Below are 17,862 nucleotides of genomic sequence, written 5' to 3'. Positions count from 1 at the left end.
CCCCCTTTTCTGGGGAGGCTTGAGAATAATATACCAACCAAATAGGTTAACAAGGTAAGCACAGACCAGACCCTTGGGTTTTTAGAACACTAAAAACCCATCAGGTACTTAAAAGAAGAACTTTATTATATATAAAAAAAAAAATAAAAAGCACCTCTGTAAAATTAGGATGGAAGGTAATTTTATGGGGTAATAAAAAGACTTAAAACACAGAGGATTTTCCTCTAGTCTTAACTTTAAAGTTACAAAACAGGAATAAACCTTTCTTTTAGCACAGGGCAAATTTACAAGCTAAAACAAAAGTTAATTTAACACATTTTTTTGCTATTACAATTTTGTAATTTTAGATGTGTTATTTTAGTAGAAGCTGGATTACCTGCTTGGGTTGTTTTGTTTTTGTTTTAAGAGGGAACACAGAAAAGAGCACAAACAAAGCCTTTCCGCCCACCTAGATTTGAAAGTATTTTTTTCTCCATTGGTTTTTCTGGTTAGGTGCCAGCTAGGTTAATTGAACTGATTAATCCCTTACAGGTAAATGATTTTGTACGTTTGGTCAAGAGGGATTTCATATTACTGAATACATAAAGGTTGTTACCCTTTTCTTGATATTTATGACAACCTATGTGACACTACATCCCATATTCTTCATAGATATATTGTTATGATATGATTATGGCATAACTATGATGTATTTTATGCAAGATAGGTTCTTCTTCGAGTGCTTGCTCATATCGATTCCAATTAGTGCAGGCGGTGCGCACAAACCTATCGTCAGAGAATTTTTACCCTAGCAACACCCGGTGGGTCGGCTGTGGAGCCCCCTGGAGTGGTGCCTTCATGGCGCTGGATATATACCCCAGCCGACCCAGCGCCCCCTCAGTTCCTTCTTACCGCCTGTGACGGTCGTTGGAACTGTGGAGCGCAGCATAGCTGTCCTCCACTCTCCCTAGCTCTTGTTTCCTGGTTAGATATTGTTGTAGTTATAGTTATAGATTTAGTGTGTTTTAGTAGTTCATAGTTCTAGAGTAGTTTATAAGTGAAGTTAGCGGGCTGGAAGGGGGTTTCTCCCCGGCGTGCCGCCCAGGCTCATGCCCAAGGCTCCGGGGTTTAAACCGTGCTCAACTGTTCTAAGCTTATGCCAACGGGGATCCTCACAACTCTTGTTTAAAGAGTCTCACCAGACCGATAAGTGTAAGATCTGCAAGGCTTTCCGGCCTCAAACCAAAAAGGAGCGGGACTTTAGGCTCAAACAGCTCCTCATGGAGGCGGCCCTCAGCCCGGATCCTCCTTCGGCACGCCAAGTTCCGGCACCGAGTGCCTCGGTGCACAGTGCTCCGGCGGCGACCTCCAGTACTGCACCGCGAGGAGAGGTGGATAAAGTCCCACGGCACCAACCTCCGCCGGCACCGCGTCCACCGCAAGCTCCTTGGTGCCGATCCCTGTCTCCGGGTCAGAAGAGACCTCGTAAACTGGTGGGGACTGCCTCACAACAGCAGGCACCGGCGCCCCCCTTGCCAACCTCGGATTCGTGTCCGGTACCGGAGCGACCGAGGATACAGGCACCGACATCGGCACCGTTGACTCCGGCACCAGCAGAAGGGCCGTTGAGTCCGGTGGGGACTGGCTCCCCGACCCATACTGTGGTTGAGCCCTGTCTTCTGTCTACGCCGGAGTCGTTTGCAACAACAAGGGACCTCATTGCCCTCACAGAACCGGCACCGTCTCAGACTGCGGCACTGCACTCCAACTGCACGGTGCAGTCTAGGGGCAAGCCAACCCTATTACGTCCTCTATCTCCGAGCGTGGACTCTCAGCACCGCTCCTGATCTAGGAGCAGGTCCCGGCGCCGCTCGCAGTCTCGGCACCATTCTCTATCACGGCACCGGTCGTACTCGCGGCCCAGATCTTCCTCCCGGTACCGTTCCACCTCTTGGCACCGCCCCACACCTCGGTACTGTTCGGACTCCCGACGCAGATCCCGGCACCGGTCTGAGCACCGATCCTGCTCGAGAGGCTGCTCCCGGTACTGCTCCCACAGACGGTCTTCATCGCGATCCAGGTCTGGATCTCGGTACCAGCATGACCATCGGCACCGTTCTCGATCCCGGTACCGCTCCCCAGCACCGCGCAGAGACCGCACACCTGTGGGCCGGCACTGCTTGGCACCGTTCCCAGCGGAGTCAACACAGACACGCTCCACACCGCCCTGGCCCTCATGATCCGCCTCACGCTCTTCACAGTCTGATGGCACCTCCCGCACAGCCTATCCCGCTCTGGGTCAGACAGCGGACGACCTAGGCCATTGGCAGGATGGGGCCAAAGACCTTAGACAGGATCCTGCACACTGGTCTTTCTGGACCCCGTGGGCGTATCACGAAGCCCAAGGGGCCCCACCGGCGGCCTCCCGCTCAGCACGTTCAGAGCCCCGAGTACCAGAGGCCACCATCAGTCATCTCCCCACTGGGGGTATGGAGGTACCTGCGCCAACTCCTTTGCAGGCCCCAGACCCCGGTACAATGGATCCTCGGCCCCTCCCCTGCTGTTCCACCTCCCCTGCAGCCTCAGCACACTGTGCCACAGGTGCAGTGCTCTGGGCGGCGGGGCTGCAAGCTCCTGGGGCAGTGCAGCTGCAGAGCCGGGGCCTCACCCAGTGCTCTGTACTGCGTGGTGGCATGGCTGGTTCCAGCTGGGTGGCGTGGCTGCCTGTCCTGGTGCTCTGGGCAGCGTGGCTGTAGCGCCGCCAGCCACCGGTGCTTCAGGGAGCACGGTAAGGGAGCAGGGAGCGGGGGCGTTGGATAGAGGGCAGGGGAGTTTGGGGAGCTGGTCGGGGGGCAGGGGTGTGGATAGGGGTTGGGGCGGTCAGAGGGCGGGGAACAGGGGGGTTGAATTGGGGCAGGGGTCCCGGGGGGCTGTCAGGGAACAGGGGAGGTTGGATGGGGCAGGAGTCCCAGGAGGGGTGCTGTCAGGGGGCGAGAAACAGGGGGTGGGTCAGATAGGGGGTAGGGGCCGGGCAACGCCTGGCTCTTTGGGAAGGCACAGCCTCCCCTAACTGGCCCTCCATACAATTTCCGAAACCCAATGCAGCCCTCAGGCCAAAAGGTTGCCGACCCCTGCCCTACAGGGACATGTGATCAAGTTACCTGGTACTGAACTCCATCTTGGAATACCAGTGTTTTTCCACTGAAAGGCATGGAAACTAAGCCTGGAGACAAAGGGTTCCTGGCATATGCAAAAGCTATTTTAAGGCAGGGGAGTGACATCATCATGGTTCTTCACTGATTCCCCGCCCAAGGAGACTCCTGAAAACACCTGAGGAAGGACGACTGACCTGGGGGAAGGGCTGAACCCAGGCTAGAGGGATTTTTAGCCTGTGAAAGGAATACCTGGGATTTTAAGCTGCAAGCAAGTGCAGTTTGCCCTTTAAGAAGCTCTGCAACCGGCTTAAATCATCATTAGGACCCTACCAAATTCATGGTCTATTTTGGTCAATTTCACGGTCATAGAATTTTAAAAACTGCACATTTCATTATTTCAGATATTTAAATCTGAAATTTCATGGTGTTGAAATTGTAGGGGTCCTGACCCAAAAAGGAGTTGTGGGTGGGGTGACAAGGTTGTTGTAGGGGGGGTTACGGTATTGCTACCCTTATTTGCGCACTGGTGGCAGCGCTGCCTTCAGAGCTGGGCAGCTGGAAAGTGGCAGAGCCGCCTCCAGCAGCAGTGCAGAGGTAAGGATGGCAGGGTATGGTATTGCCGTCCTTACTTCTGCACTGCTGCCTGCAGAGCTGGGCCCTCAGTCAGCAGCTGCCACTCTCCAGCCAACCAGCTCTGAAGGCAGCAGCACAGAAGTAAGGGTGGCAATACCACAACCCCCCTAAAATAACCTTGCGACCCTCCTTGCAACTCTTTTGGGTCAGGACCCCCAATTTGAGAAACGCTTGTAGTATAGGGTAAAATCACACAAAAGACCAGATTTCACGGTGGGAGACCAGATTTCACGGTCTGTGACATGTTTTTCATGGCCTTGAATTTGGTAGGGCCCTAATCATCATTTAGGGTGAGAATTTGCTACTCATGTCCAATCTCGTTAGTATATTAAGCTTAGATTGTGTTTTTGTTTAGTTAAGTAATCTGCTTTGATCTGTTTGCTATCCCTTATAATTAACTAAAATCTATCTTTTTGTAGTTAATAAACTTGTTTTTGTTTTGTCTAAAACTAGTGTGTGGAAATCATACTTGGGGCAGAAAACTGTTGCATCTCTCTCTCCACATTGAGGGAGAGGGTGGATTTTATGAGCTTACACTGTACAGTTCTCTGTGCAGCGCAAGACAGTTTAATTTTGGGTTTACCCTCCAGAGGGGGGGTATGCCCAGGAAGCCGGTAAGTGCCCTAGCTGTATAGCCTTCCCATGCAGGGGCTGGTCAGAAAGCTTGTCTGCATGTTATTACAGCTGGGTGTGTCCCTACCTGTGTGCTCGTGAAAGTGTGAGACTGGGAGTGTGTCTGCAGCTTGTCACAGCATTACAGCATGAGTGGGAGCCCAGGCTGGTGGGTTGAGGGGCTCAGTGGTACCCCAGTTCCAGGCAGCACCCAGGGGGAACTCGTCACACCCTAATACTAATTATTGCTCATGGCTCTGTTCCTCTAGGCAGACTTTTCTCATTATTTTGTCATTTTCTGTAAGTCGAATGGTGTGACAGCTGCTCATACACTGTTACGTAGGCAGTATTATAGAGCTTAGTCTGTGCTGCTTTTCCTTTTTTTTTTTTAGATCCTGCGTGAAGTGCCTACTTTTGATGTTACTTATACCGCAATAGTTGTGTCTCATTCTGGGCGCATGGTGTTCACAGGCACTTCAATGGGGACCATCCGATCTATGAAGTACCCACTGCCTGTGCACAAGGAGTTCAATGAGTATCAGGCCCATGCTGGCCCTGTTACCAAGGTAAGGAGTTTTTTTTTTTTTTTTCTTTTCCAACCAACATCTGAGTCATTTGGACTCCCCTGCTCTTTGTTTATCTCTGTTTTCTTCTACTCTGTAGCATCTGCTAGTGTTAAGGCTACATATTGTATGTGAAAAATGTTAGAATTATTTGTTTTAATTTTTATGAATGTTAAATCTCCTTGGTTTTGTTGGTTAAGGTATTGTTGGCTGAAAGGTAGATAAGGGTTAAATCCTGCAGCACCTCACTAGAGAAACACATAAACCAGTTTGGACTAGAAACAGGATCAGAAGAAGGAACTTTGAAATATTGAACGAGGGATCTTTGGAAGGAATAAAAGGCAGCCCATGAGCTGAGAGGGAAGATTCACTGACTGGGAAGATCAGACTGACAGGCAGCAGTTGCTTGGGGCATCCTGCCTGACCCAGCCACAATGCTTTGGGTATACCTGGCCTAAGCAGAACCTAGTTAAACTGGTATGTAAAGGCGAAGTTTAGATAAGACAAAATATGTGCAGGCTTTTGTTTTTAATCCACTTGTCTCTGCTTGCAATGTTCCTTTGACTAAATTAATCGTACTCTATTTTGAACAAACTGTTTTTTGGCACTGCTTTTACCAGTTTGGATCACAGCTCTGAGAGATTACTGTAGCAGGGGCCAAAACTAGTTGGACCTGTTGGACGTAAAGTTAGTTGGTAACCAAGGGATGCTGCAGCCTGATGATGATTCAGTCCAAAAGTGGGTGATCTTTGGGGTTCAGCCCTGAGAGTGGTCCTATGACTTGGAGAGGATGCCCGAGAGAGAGAGAGAGAGAGAGACTGAAAGAAGGATCACAGGTGCAGCTCACCTTTCTGTCATAATGCTATACTGAGTTCCATTATAATCCTCTGTCACATGCATGTAAGTGCCTCAAAAATTCTGCTCTGGGGCTGAAACTATCTGTGCCCTTTGGTGGATTGTTTCAGCAAATTTCAGGAGAATACACTCGCCTGTATCTGAGTTATGGGAGAGGATGAAAAAATACCTTCCCAGCATATAAAAGAAAAAAGAATTGTGCTCAAATATGGCTGAACAAAAAATTCCTAGCTTGGCATATGGCACATCCTCTCTGAGGAAGAGTCTCCTATTTAGGTTTGGCTGGGGTGAAGGAAAATAAAAATAGTTATAAGGGATTGGAAAATCTCTTCTGAGCATCACCAGTGGATATTTGTTAAGTTTTTAATAGAACCTAACGAAACCACCTTTCCTGCTTTGAAAAGGGCAGTGAGAATGGCACATCTTCCCCGTCCAAACTGACATGCCCAGGGCACACTGCTTGGACAAACTGCAAGAGAGAAATTGTAACTGCCAATCTGTCAAGCTTTCAGAAACACAGTAAAGCTGATGGATGGCATCCAGAGGATGGGTCTTGCGAGGGGGCCTCACCCTGTCCAAAGCTGGAGAAATTTCAGATTCTTTTTGTTTATTTAAAAAAAAAAAAAGCCAAATCCTTAGCCCCTTTAAAACTCTTTGCAGAGGCTAGTTGTGTTAAGTATCTGTGACAGGATGTTGGGCACGAACCCTCTGCCATGCCAGCCCCAATCAAGGGGAATGGCTGAATAGCCCTGCCTGCTTGGGAACAGCTGCCAGCTTAATTAGTGAGGGGCTATAAAGGCTGGGAGGAAGGAAGCCAGAGGGGGGAAGAGAAACGTGAGAGGCTGAGACGGACTGGTGGTTCTGTTGCTGGTGAAGTTTGGCTGTAAAACCCTGTACATGGATAGTAAGCTGCTGGTGGGAAAGAACTATAAATAAAATACATGGGTGACTGCATCGACCTGAGGTGTCCCTGATTGGTTTTGTGAGGACAGAAAAGGCAGAAGCAAGAGGGGTCCAGCTACGCCTCGCTACAGTATCATTGTCAGAAAAGTGGGCCCTTGACCTAGGATCTAGTCTGTACTAGATTTGTAATTTTTTTCCCCTGACATTCTAGTAATATTTGTGCAGCTCCACTGGTGACAGGAGTGCTAGTATAGACAGGGGCTGCTAGTGTTCTAGCTATCCTGTTGTCTAGACTTGATGGTTAAAAAGCTGGTAGCTTGGCTACATTAGCATTCTCACCACAACTTCACTGATCATAATAATGATAGGAACTCTTAGGGGGGAAAAATCTAGTGTAGACATAAACTATATCTCTCCCCTACCCTATATCATTTATACTCTTTTTATTCTGCTGTCTCTTCCCTCCTTAGATGTCCATAACATGTGATGACCAATTTCTGCTGACTGTCTCAGAGGATGGCTGCCTGCTTATCTGGAAAGTGTATGATAAGGAAGGACGGGGTCTGAAACGGGAGAAGGAAGTGGGATATGCTGAAGAGGTGCTGATCACAAAAACAGATATGGAAGAGAAGGTATTAACAAGTTAAGAATACAAATCCTACACTCTCTCCTCAGACTCCCAGTCTAGACATTATGACCTACATTTGCAGAATGTTGTGACCAGCTCTGTCTGTACTACACTGTAGCTGAGTAGACTGGCCACAGTATAATTCAGAAGGAGAGGCTACACCCAAACTGCTACCAATATTGATATGCAAAGAGTAGTGTATAGCAGTGAGGGTGAAGAGTAGGGGCCCTATGCCTTGGCCAACTCATTATAGACTTTGAGAGCAGTTTGAGTGGAGAGGGCAGAAGCAGGATTTCTATTTACCATCTCATAAGGTCAAGGTTCAAAATTAAGATTTCTCCTGTTTCAGTGGTACATTCACCTCCCAATGGGCAAAACATTTAAAAATGTTCTGGAAACTCTCAGTGCCATAGTGCTGTTTGCAGAAGTGTGAATATGCAGAGGCAATACCCCCAAGCAATTGTAGTTACTAATAAATAACCTCTCTCTCTTAGCAATCTTGTTGGCTTTTTCATGGCAGACTCAAGTTATGCTAGAACTGAAGACTCGTGTGGAGGAGCTGAAGATGGAAAATGAGTACCAGCTACGACTCAAGGACATGAATTACAATGAGAAGATGAAGGAATTAACTGAAAAATTCATCCAAGAGATGGAGTCCCTTAAAACCAAAAATCAGGTATTCACTTTGTAGCAGGAAATAGCAAGATATCTCTTCTCTTATTGCTAACCACCTGCAAATTTGCAGTCTCAGAGCCAAAGACACAGCCTACACCTGAATCCGGTATCCCTGCATCTCTCAGCATGGTGAGTGGATGGATATCAATGACAGAACAGGCATGCTCTTGTCAAGTTAGGGAAGTTCTAATAAATAGCAGAAAGAATCAACAAGACAAACCTACCTGGCAAAATGGAAGATATTTTCTCAGAGATACTACCAGAAATCAGTGCCACCTCATCACTCCTCAATTCCTCAAATATTTGACTACTTATTCAAATTGAAATACAAGAACCTGTCACTCAGTTCTGTCAAGGTTCACCTAGTGGCTATCTCTGTTATCATGCACTGGTGCAGGGGCATACAATTTTTTTCTCATCCATTGGTAATTAGGTTCCTGAAAAGCCTAGTTAAGGTATTCCTATCAATCAAGGAAACTATCCCTATGAGAGGACTTGAACCTGGTACTTTCAACCCTCATGAGGCCAGTCTTTAAACCCATGGCCTTTTCTTCCCTGCTGCACCTTTCCAGGAAAGTGGCATTTCTGTAACTTTTGCTAGAAGAGTTGGGGAAATTCAGATATTGACAGCTGATCTGCCTTATACAATAGTTGACCTAGACAGTGTATCCATGAAGACACACCCTAAATTTCTCCCTAAGATAGTGACAGAATTTCACCTATATCAACAAATACATCTCACATTCTTCCCAAAACCTCACTGAGCTGAGGCAGCATTGCACATTCTAGACATCAGGAGAGTCCTGGCCTACCACCTGAACAGGGTGAAACTAGGACTGTCGATTAATCACAGTTAACTCAAAAAAATTAATCGCAGTTTTAATCGCACTGTTAAACAATAGAATACCAATTGAAATGTATTAAATATTTTGGATATTTTCTACATTTTCATATATATTGTATTGTGTTGTAATTGAAATCAGTGTATTTTTATTACAAATATTTGCACTGTAAAAATGATAAACAAAAGAGTATTTTTCAATTCACCTCATATAGGTACGAAGTGCAATCTCTTTATGGTGAAAGTGCAATTTACAAATGTAGATTTTTTTTGTTTGTTTGTTTTGTTACATAACTGCACTCAAAAACAAACCAAAACAATGTAAAACTTCAGAGCCTACAGTCCACTCAGTCCTACTTCTTGTTCAGCCAATCGCTAAGACAAACAAGTTTGTTTACATTTACAGGAGGTAATGCTGCCCTCTTCTTATTTACAACGTCACCAGAAAGTGAGAACAAGCATTTGCATGGCACTTTTGTAGCTGGCACTGCAAGGTATTTACATGCCAGGTATGCTAAATATTCGTATGCCCCTTCATGCTTCGGCCACCATTCCAGAGGACGCTCATTAAAAAAATAATTTGTTCATTAAACTTGTGACTGAACTCCTTGAGGGAAACTTTTATACTCTTTTACCCACATTCTGCCATATATTTCATGTTATAGCCGTCTCAGATGATGACCCAGCACGTTGTTCACTTTAAGAACACTTTTTCACTGCAGATTTCACAAAACGCAAAGAAGGTATCAATGTGAGGTTTCTAAAGATAGCTACAGCACTCGACCCAAGGTTTAAGAATCTGAAGTGCCTTCCAAAATCTGAGAAGGACAAAGTGTGGCGCATGCTTTCAGAAGTCTTAAAAGAGCAAAACACTGATGTGAAAACTACAGAACCCAAACCACCAAAAAAGAAAATCAACCTTCTGTTGGTGGCATCTGACTCAGATGATAAAAATGAACATGCGTCAGTCCACACTGCTTTGAATTGTTATCGAGCAGAACCCATCACCAGCCTGGATGCATGTCCTCTAGAATGGTGGTTGAAGCATGAAGGGACATAAACTTTAGTGCATCTGGCACGTAAATATCTTGCGATGCCGGCTACAACAGTGCCATGTGAATGCCTGTTCTCACTTTCAGGTAACATTGTAAACAAGAAGCGGGCGGCATTATCTCCTGCAAATGTAAACAAACTTGTTTGAGTGATTGACTGAACAAGAAGTAGGACTGAGTGGACTTGCAGGCTCTAAAATTTTGCATTTTTATTTTTTAATGCAATTTTTTGGTACATAATTCTACATTTGTAAGTTGCACTTTCATGACAGATTCCACTACAGTACTTGTATTGGGTGAATTGAAAAATACTATTTCTTTTGTTTTTTTACAGTGCAAATACTTGTAATCAAAAATAAATATAAAGTGAGCACTTTACACTTTGTAATTTAAATCAATATATTTGAAAATGTAGAAAACATCCAAAAATATTTAAATAAATGTTATCCTATTATTGTTTAACAGTGTGATTAATCATGATTAATTTTTTTAATTGCTTGACAGCCCTAGATGAAACCCTTTAGAAAAGCATCGAGACCGCTTGTCTATGTAGCGGAAAGGTCGACAGGCTCTGCAATTTCATCTACGAGATTGCCAAACTGGATTTCTGATTGTATCAGAACATGATACAACATAGCCAAGGTAGAGCCACTATCCACAATGAGTACCCACTCTACTAGATCACAAGCCGCTTCAGCAGCTCACTGCAAAAATCTACCAATATCGGATATCCGTAAAGCAGCTAGGTAGGCATCAGTACACATGATCACAAGGCACTATGCCCTAACTGAGGCTTCCAGATCTGATGCTGCATTTGGTAAAGAAGTTCTTCATTCATTGTTTAACTCCTCCAAGCTCCCATCTCCTTGATGCAACCACTGCTTGGGAGTCACCATCAGTGGAATGTGCATATAGACAAAGGAGAATGGGACTTTACCTACCATGTATAGTAATTGGCATTCTTCGGAACATGTACATATACACATTTCACAATCCGCCCTTCCATCCTATCTACATCAGAGTCCTCTTTGGGGATTCTGCAGTAAGAAGGAACCAAATAGTGGCCAACACATCGGTGAATGCTTCATCTTTATGCCCTCGCTGAAGAGCATGAGGACAGGAGGAAACATACACATTGTATGGATACAACTGACCAGAAAACTCTCTGATCTTGAGCTCTTGAGGTACCTCCACATCATCAGTGGAATGTGCATATGGACAACACATCTCAAGAACTCCTGTTACTATATATGGTAAATAACTTCCCAATCATTTTGTTTCAATCCTTAGTACCCCTTTGGAATGTTGTAGCATAAAGGTAGGTCTGCACTGCAATTAGACACTCGTAGCTGGCCCATGCCAGCTGACTCAGGCTCGTGGGGCTCAGGCTGCAAAGCTACTTAATTGCAGTGTAGACTTCTGGGCTCAGGCTGCAGCCTGAGCACTGAGACTCTCCCACTTCACAGGGCCCTAGAACCTGGACTCCAGCCCAAGCCCAGAAGTCTGCACTAAACAGCCCTGCTGCCCAACCCTGCAAACCCGAGACAGCTGGCACAGGCCAGGTGCAGGTTTTTAATTGCAGTGTAGACATATCCTAAGTGGGCATTCCTAGAGCTGTAAAGATATATCTCAACTATATGGAATACACAGGCCAACTGTATTCTGTTCATCTTGTTCTACCCCAAATGCCAGGATCTTAGAGCTTAAAGGTTGCTGCAGACAAGATGTTAAAATCCTGCACCAATTAGCATGCTGGGCATCTGAGAAACTATTTACAAAGAAAGAGATGAGGTCCCTAGTGGCATTGTGGGGAAAAGTACGAGCCTCACCTGAGTAACTTCTTTCAGTAGATATAGATCTATGTAGCTCTATGCCAGTGGTTCTCAACCTGTGGGCCACTTGCAGCCCAATCAGCACAGAGCTGTGGCCCATGTGACATCCTGAGGGCCATACAGGTAGTATTGGAGGCGGCCCACAAAACACATGGTGGGCCACACATGCGGCCCACAGTGGTAAATAGGTTGAGAACCACGGCTCTATGCTATATTCTAAGAACTCCATTTACTACTATGTAACTTGGTTTTCCTTTGCTTTTTAGTCTGTCCCTTCTGGATTCATTTGCCCTGAAGGCTTTGTTATCTTAGTGACCCCTGCAGTCTCACCCTGAAAAGGGTAGAGCTACACATTCCACTCTCTTTGATTTATTCCCCACCCTAGGCAGGCATTTGAGGGACTTGGAGTTTGGTTTGCTGTTTTCAGATGAAAACTTCATCTGTTTGTTTTTTCCAGGTGTTAAAGGCAGAGAAAGAAAAGCAGGAATTGCAGCACCAGGAGCAGCTGTCTGAGCTGATGGAAAAACAGTCCAGGGAGGTGCAGGACCTAGGTTAGGACACATGAGAATATCTACAGCCAGAATGGGAGGAACTGCATTGAACTCATGGCAAATGATGAAGTGGAGAGGGAAAGTCCATTTAAAAAATGTGCAGTGCATGAGCAAAATGGTGCAAAACCTTAAGGAGAGTAGGGTATCACTGTCATTATCTAGAATTATTTTAATTGATTTGTATTGTGGTAACACCCAAAATGTGATTTCAGTTTTGAAAAAAAAACAGTAAGAAGGGACAGGCATGAACCAGAGAGGTGGGGCAATAAGGAATGACAGGCAGCTGATGAAGGTTGGGGGAACATCTAGGTAGCACTTGGGGAAACTGGAATGGCAGAAGAGTCCTACAGCAATGGAGTAGAGAAATCTATATAAATGAGTGCCAGGAAAATGGAGGAATTCAAAGCAGCACTGGAGATACGGGGAAAAGCAAGGCAGTGACATTTGACAATAGCATATGTTCATGCTTTGGGACTGAGTGCATCACAAGGAGAGGAGAGTGAAACTGTGATGTTTGTTCAAGTACAGTTCTCCTCTACAAGCTGACTATGTAAAAATGACATCTTACCTATCATTCAATGAGGAAACCAGTATGCAGTGCACCCTGCACAGCACAGAAGTAGCTAGGCCCAAGTGTCATAGCTAAGATCAGTGTTCCCTCTAAACATTCCGCACATGTGTGGGGGAAAAAAATATGTGCAGCTATATGGAGGTGATGTGTGACACATAACAAAATTCATGTGGTGGGGCTGAAGGGTTCAGAGGGGTGGGAGGGGGCTCAGGGCTGGGGTAGAGGGTTGGAGTGCAGGGGTGTGAGAGCTCTGGGGTGGGACCGGGGATGAGGAGCTCAGGGTTGGGGCAGAGGGTTGGGGTTGGGGGGTGAGGGCTCTGGCTGGGGATGTGGGCTATGGGGTGGGGCTGGAGATGAGGGGTTTGGGGTGCAGGCTGCCCCAGGGCTACAGCAGGGAGAGAGAACTCCCCCCAACTCTCTCTCCCTACAGCAGCACCTGGGCTTGTGGGGAGAGGCACCTCTCCCCGCCGTGGCAGCTCCAGGGCTTGGGCTGCGGGATAGGCGCCCCTCCCCTGGCCGCGGCAGGTCTGGGTCGGGGCTGGGTTCGAATCAGGGGAGGGGCACCTGTCCCCCAGGTGTGGCAAGTCTGGGCTGGGTTCAGGCTGGGGGAGGGGCACCCCTCTGCCAGCCGCAGCAGGTCCAGGGTTGAGTTGGGGCCGGGGGAAGGGTGCCCCTCCCCCGGTTGTGGCAGGTTCAGGGCTGGGCTAGGTTGGGGGCTGGGGGAGGGGTACCTCTCCTTTGGCTGCAGCAGGTCCCAGCCAAGTGGGCTCCCTGAGGCGCATGCGCAGCGCTTAGCCTGCTGTGCAGCCATGCGTTCATGCAGCTTTCAGGGAAACTTAGGTTAAGATCATGGCAGGGGAAGGAGGCCATTCCGGAAAGGCCAGTGCCTACACTTGCTCTATAAGGGTAGGTCTACCCTGGAATAAAAGACCCATGGCACCGCCGCGCCCCCCCCCCCCCACTTCGCAGGGTCCCAGAGCTCAGGCTTCAGCCTGAGCCCAAACATCTACACAACAGTTTTACAGCCTTGCAGCCTGAGTCCCTTGAGCCCAAGTCAGCTGACCCGGACCAACCACAGGTGTTTAATTGGTGTGTAGACGTACACTAAGAGCACTGCTCATACAGCTCTGATGATCATCATCTCAGGTAGAGCTTCATTGCTATTGATGTATTGCATCAAGTAGATCGGAGAACCCTCCTGTTGGGTGTACTTCATTCACTCTGTTTGGGTCTCTGTACAGCGTACCAAACTCTAGTCAGCTGCACTGAAGCAGTAGAGTGGGAGCACCATGAGCTGTGTTCTCAAGTTCTGACAGCATGCTTGCACAAAATAAGGCAGTCCCAGCCCCAAAGAGCTTATAATGTAAGATAGAGGCACACATAAAACAGGGCACTCGGGCAAATCCAGAGAAGAATCACTTTTTTGTTTTAATGTTAACTTATTTCTTGTGGGTATCATGATAAAAATATATCTTTAGAAAGGACTTCAATAAGGATGAGGAGGTGGCCTGGTGAGCTGGGATGCGGAGGGCATTCTGTGCATAGGGATCAGCATGGAAGACGGCACAGAGATGGGAGTGGGAAAAGATGAATGGGGACATTGAGGCTGTCATTAATAGTGAAGTAGTAGATGCAAGGCACATGACAGGAAAAAGCTCAGATGTCCGAGGCAGAGATGTGTATGGCCATAAAGACAATGACAAGAGTCAGAGGAGGCATTGTTATTGCAAGCAAATATCAGAAATAACACGGTGTCAAAAATAGGGGTGATAAATATAGAAGGATACCAAGTATCAGAGGGGTAGCCGTGTTAGTCTGTATCCACAAAAACAATGAGGAGTCCAGTGGCACCTTAAAGACTAACAGATTTATTTGGGCATAAGCTTTTGTGGGTAAAAAACCCACTTCCCCATGCATCTGAAGAAGTGGGTTTTTTACCCACGAAAGCTTATGCCCAAATAAATCTGTTAGTCTTTAAGGTGCCACCGGACTCCTCATTGTTTTTATAGAAGGATAGGACATATCTTCCTGCCCTTAGCTCTATCATTTCCATCTTGTTCCCAGAATCTGGCAACAACCAGAAACTTTTGTTAGAGTATGAAAAATACCAGGAGCTGCAAGTGAAATCCCAGCGGATGCAGGAGGAGTACGAGAAGCAGCTACATGATATGGAGGAGACCAAGAACCAGGCCCTGGAGGAGCTGACAGAATATTATGAGGCGAAACTGCATGAGAAAACCACCTTGCTGGAGGAGGTATGAACTACACACCTGCCTTGGGCTGCTGACTGTATCCTAATTCTAATTGTAGTAACACGTCTTCCAAAGCCGAGGGAGGTGTGCCTTCTGCACATAGGACTCTATCCCGGATTGCGGGGAAATGAGTGCACAGGAAGCAGGGGCTTCCTTATTGCTCTTCTGAGTTAGCTGGGGCATATGCCTTCAGTAAGTACCATTCTAAGGTAGTTGTCTGCCTGTGATATTTCTCTTCCTGCCTCTCCAGCCATTTGGAAGGATGTGCCTTACGATCTCTATCTGTCTGCATGACTCTTATTCATAGAATCGTAGGACTGGAAGGGACCTTGAGAAGTCATCTAGTCCAATCCCCTCCACTCGTGGCAGGACTAAGTATTATCTAGACCATCCCTGACAGGTATTTGTCTAACCTGCTCTTAAAAACCTCCAATGATAGAGATTCCACAGCCTTCCTAGGCAATTTATTCCAGTGCTTAACCACCCTACCAGTTAAGAAGTTTTTCCTAATGTCTAACCTAAACCACCCTTGCTGCAATTTAAGCCCATTGCTTCTTGTCCTATCCTCAGAGGTTAGCAAGAACAATTTTTCTCCGTCCTCTTTGTAACAACCTTTTAGGTACTTGAAAACTGTTATGTTCCCCTTCAGTCTTCTGTTCTCCAGACTAAACAAACCCAGTTTTTTCAGTCTTCCCTCATAGGCCATGTTTTCTAGAACTTTAATAATTTTTGTTGCTCTTTTCTGGACTTTCTCCAATTTTATTCTTTTCCCCTCTCTGCCAAATAATTTGACCTTTCTCCTTCTGTGTCAAGATTACTTGTTTTTCGTGCTTCTGAGAAGTTCCCACTTCCTTGCTTGTCTCGGGAACTGTTCAACATGGTTATAGGGAGAGTTATTTACCTATAGTCTCCCATTCTCAAGATACTCACTGTGATGGGTTCCCCCCAGGGTGCCACCTGGAACTGGGGTACCACTGAGCCCACCTGACCCACCAGCATTGGTTCCCTTTACCCTGTACTGCTGTGACCAGCCTGCCAAGCCCTGTCCCAGGCTCCAGTCTGCACGTTCACCAGCACACACAGAGGTAGGGACACACCTAGCTGCAGAAACATACAGACGCTGTGATCTCCTCTGCCTGGGAAGGCTTCAGCTAAGGAACTGCCCAGATACACAAGTTCATACCCCCCTCTGGAGGGTAAACCCAAAATTATACCGTCTTGCGCTGTACAGAGAACTGTACAGCGTAAGCACATGAAATTCACCCTCTCCCTCAATGTGGAGAGGAAATATACAACAGCTTTTTACCCCAAGTTATAACTTCCACATGCTGGTTTGTGATAAAGCAAAAACAAATTTATTAACTACAAAAGATAGATTTTTAAGTGATTATAAGGGATAGCAAACATATCAAAGCAGATTACCTAGTGTGACTAAGTGGGGATTTTTCCCTTGTTATGTTGTATGTGAGTCTTACTGTTGAGCCTATGTGAGTTTTACTTTTTTGCATGTATAATATGTGACTCAGTTTCCCTGTGTGCTGCACCAATACCTCGGTGGTGGGAATAGGAGTGTGTGACTTTGGCTGAGACCTCTGGGGCAGGTGAGGCTGCTCCAGCTGTCTGCATATATGCTATGACCAGTGCTCTTCATAACCTGAGACCCAGGAGGGGAATGCAACCAGGTGACTCTTGTCTTGGGAAGTAAGACAAAGGAAGGAGGAGGAGCAATGGGGGTGTCTGAGGTCGGGTCACTGGAAGATGGGCAGTCTGTTTGGGGGACTGGAAGAGGAGGAGTCCAGGCCGTCTGGCCCAGGACTCCCCAAGATGGATTTGGCTGAAAGTCACTGATTTCTGTGCTAACAAGTTCTGTTCTACACTGTGTTCCTGTCAACTAATAAACCTTCCGTTTTACGCTGGCTGAGAGTCACGTCTGACTATGGAGTTGGGGTGCAGGGCCCTCTGGCTTCCCCAGGAGCCCCGCCCAGGCAAACTCGCTGCGGGAAGCGCATGGTGTGGAAGGAGATGCTGAATGCTCCGAGGTCAGACCCAGGAAGGTTGAAGCTGTATAAGCTTCTTGCCCTGGCGACAGTATGCTCAGAGAGAGGAGGCATGCTCCCCTAGAGTCCTGACTGGCTTCATATGGAGTAGTTCCAGAGCATTGGCCCGGTGGCTCCGTGATACCTAGCAAATAAACAAAAATGGAATCTAAGCTTAATATACTAAGAGATTGGATATGAGTAGAAAATTCTTACCCTAAATGATGGTTTAAGCCGGTTGCAGAGATTCTTAAGGGGCCAGCTGCCCTTGCTTGCAGCTTAAAAACCCCAGGTAATCCTCTCGCAGGCTAGAAACCCCTCCAGCCTGGGTCCAGCACTCTTCCCCCCCCCCCCCCAGTTCAGTCCTTGTTCCTCGGGTGTTTCCCATAGTCTCCTTTGGGCGGGGAGTCAGTGAAGAACCTCAATGATGTCACTCCCCGCCTTAAATAGTTTTTGCATATGGCAGGAACTCTTTGTCTCCAGCTTGGTTCCCATGCCTACTCAGTGGAAAAACACCGGTATTCCAAGATGGAGTCCAGTATCAGGTGATCTAGTCACATGACCCTGTAGTGTCACAGCAGCCATGACTCGGACACTGTTTGTAGCATCCTCAGAAAGGCTCCCTGGTGGGAGATAAACTTCTTCTAAGGCCTGTTGTTTTCTGTACTGGCCCTTCCCAGCCAACCATCTAGACTGATTGCATTCTGCTTAATGGGCATTCCCC

At 46.9% G+C, this 17,862-nt stretch overlaps 1 protein-coding gene across 1 annotated transcript in view; it reads left to right on the top strand.

The window, feature by feature from the left end:
* The window catches only part of CFAP57 (cilia and flagella associated protein 57), a 136,337-nt gene that overhangs the window by 81,196 nt on the left and 37,279 nt on the right, over window positions 1-17,862 (top strand). The window contains exons 11-15 of the mRNA XM_024209557.1: window positions 4,772-4,945; window positions 7,171-7,332; window positions 7,849-8,004; window positions 12,186-12,279; window positions 14,915-15,105. Of these exons, the coding sequence (XP_024065325.1) occupies window positions 4,772-4,945; window positions 7,171-7,332; window positions 7,849-8,004; window positions 12,186-12,279; window positions 14,915-15,105 (777 nt within the window). The remainder of the gene's footprint in view (window positions 1-4,771; window positions 4,946-7,170; window positions 7,333-7,848; window positions 8,005-12,185; window positions 12,280-14,914; window positions 15,106-17,862) is intronic.

Source organism: Terrapene carolina, unplaced genomic scaffold, assembly GCF_002925995.2.
Source record: "Terrapene carolina triunguis isolate 2854851 unplaced genomic scaffold, T_m_triunguis-2.0 Scaffold110, whole genome shotgun sequence".
Lineage (NCBI taxonomy): Eukaryota > Metazoa > Chordata > Testudines > Emydidae > Terrapene > Terrapene triunguis.
Note: the sequence above shows the minus strand (reverse complement) of the source record. Positions and strands in the feature narration are given on the sequence as shown.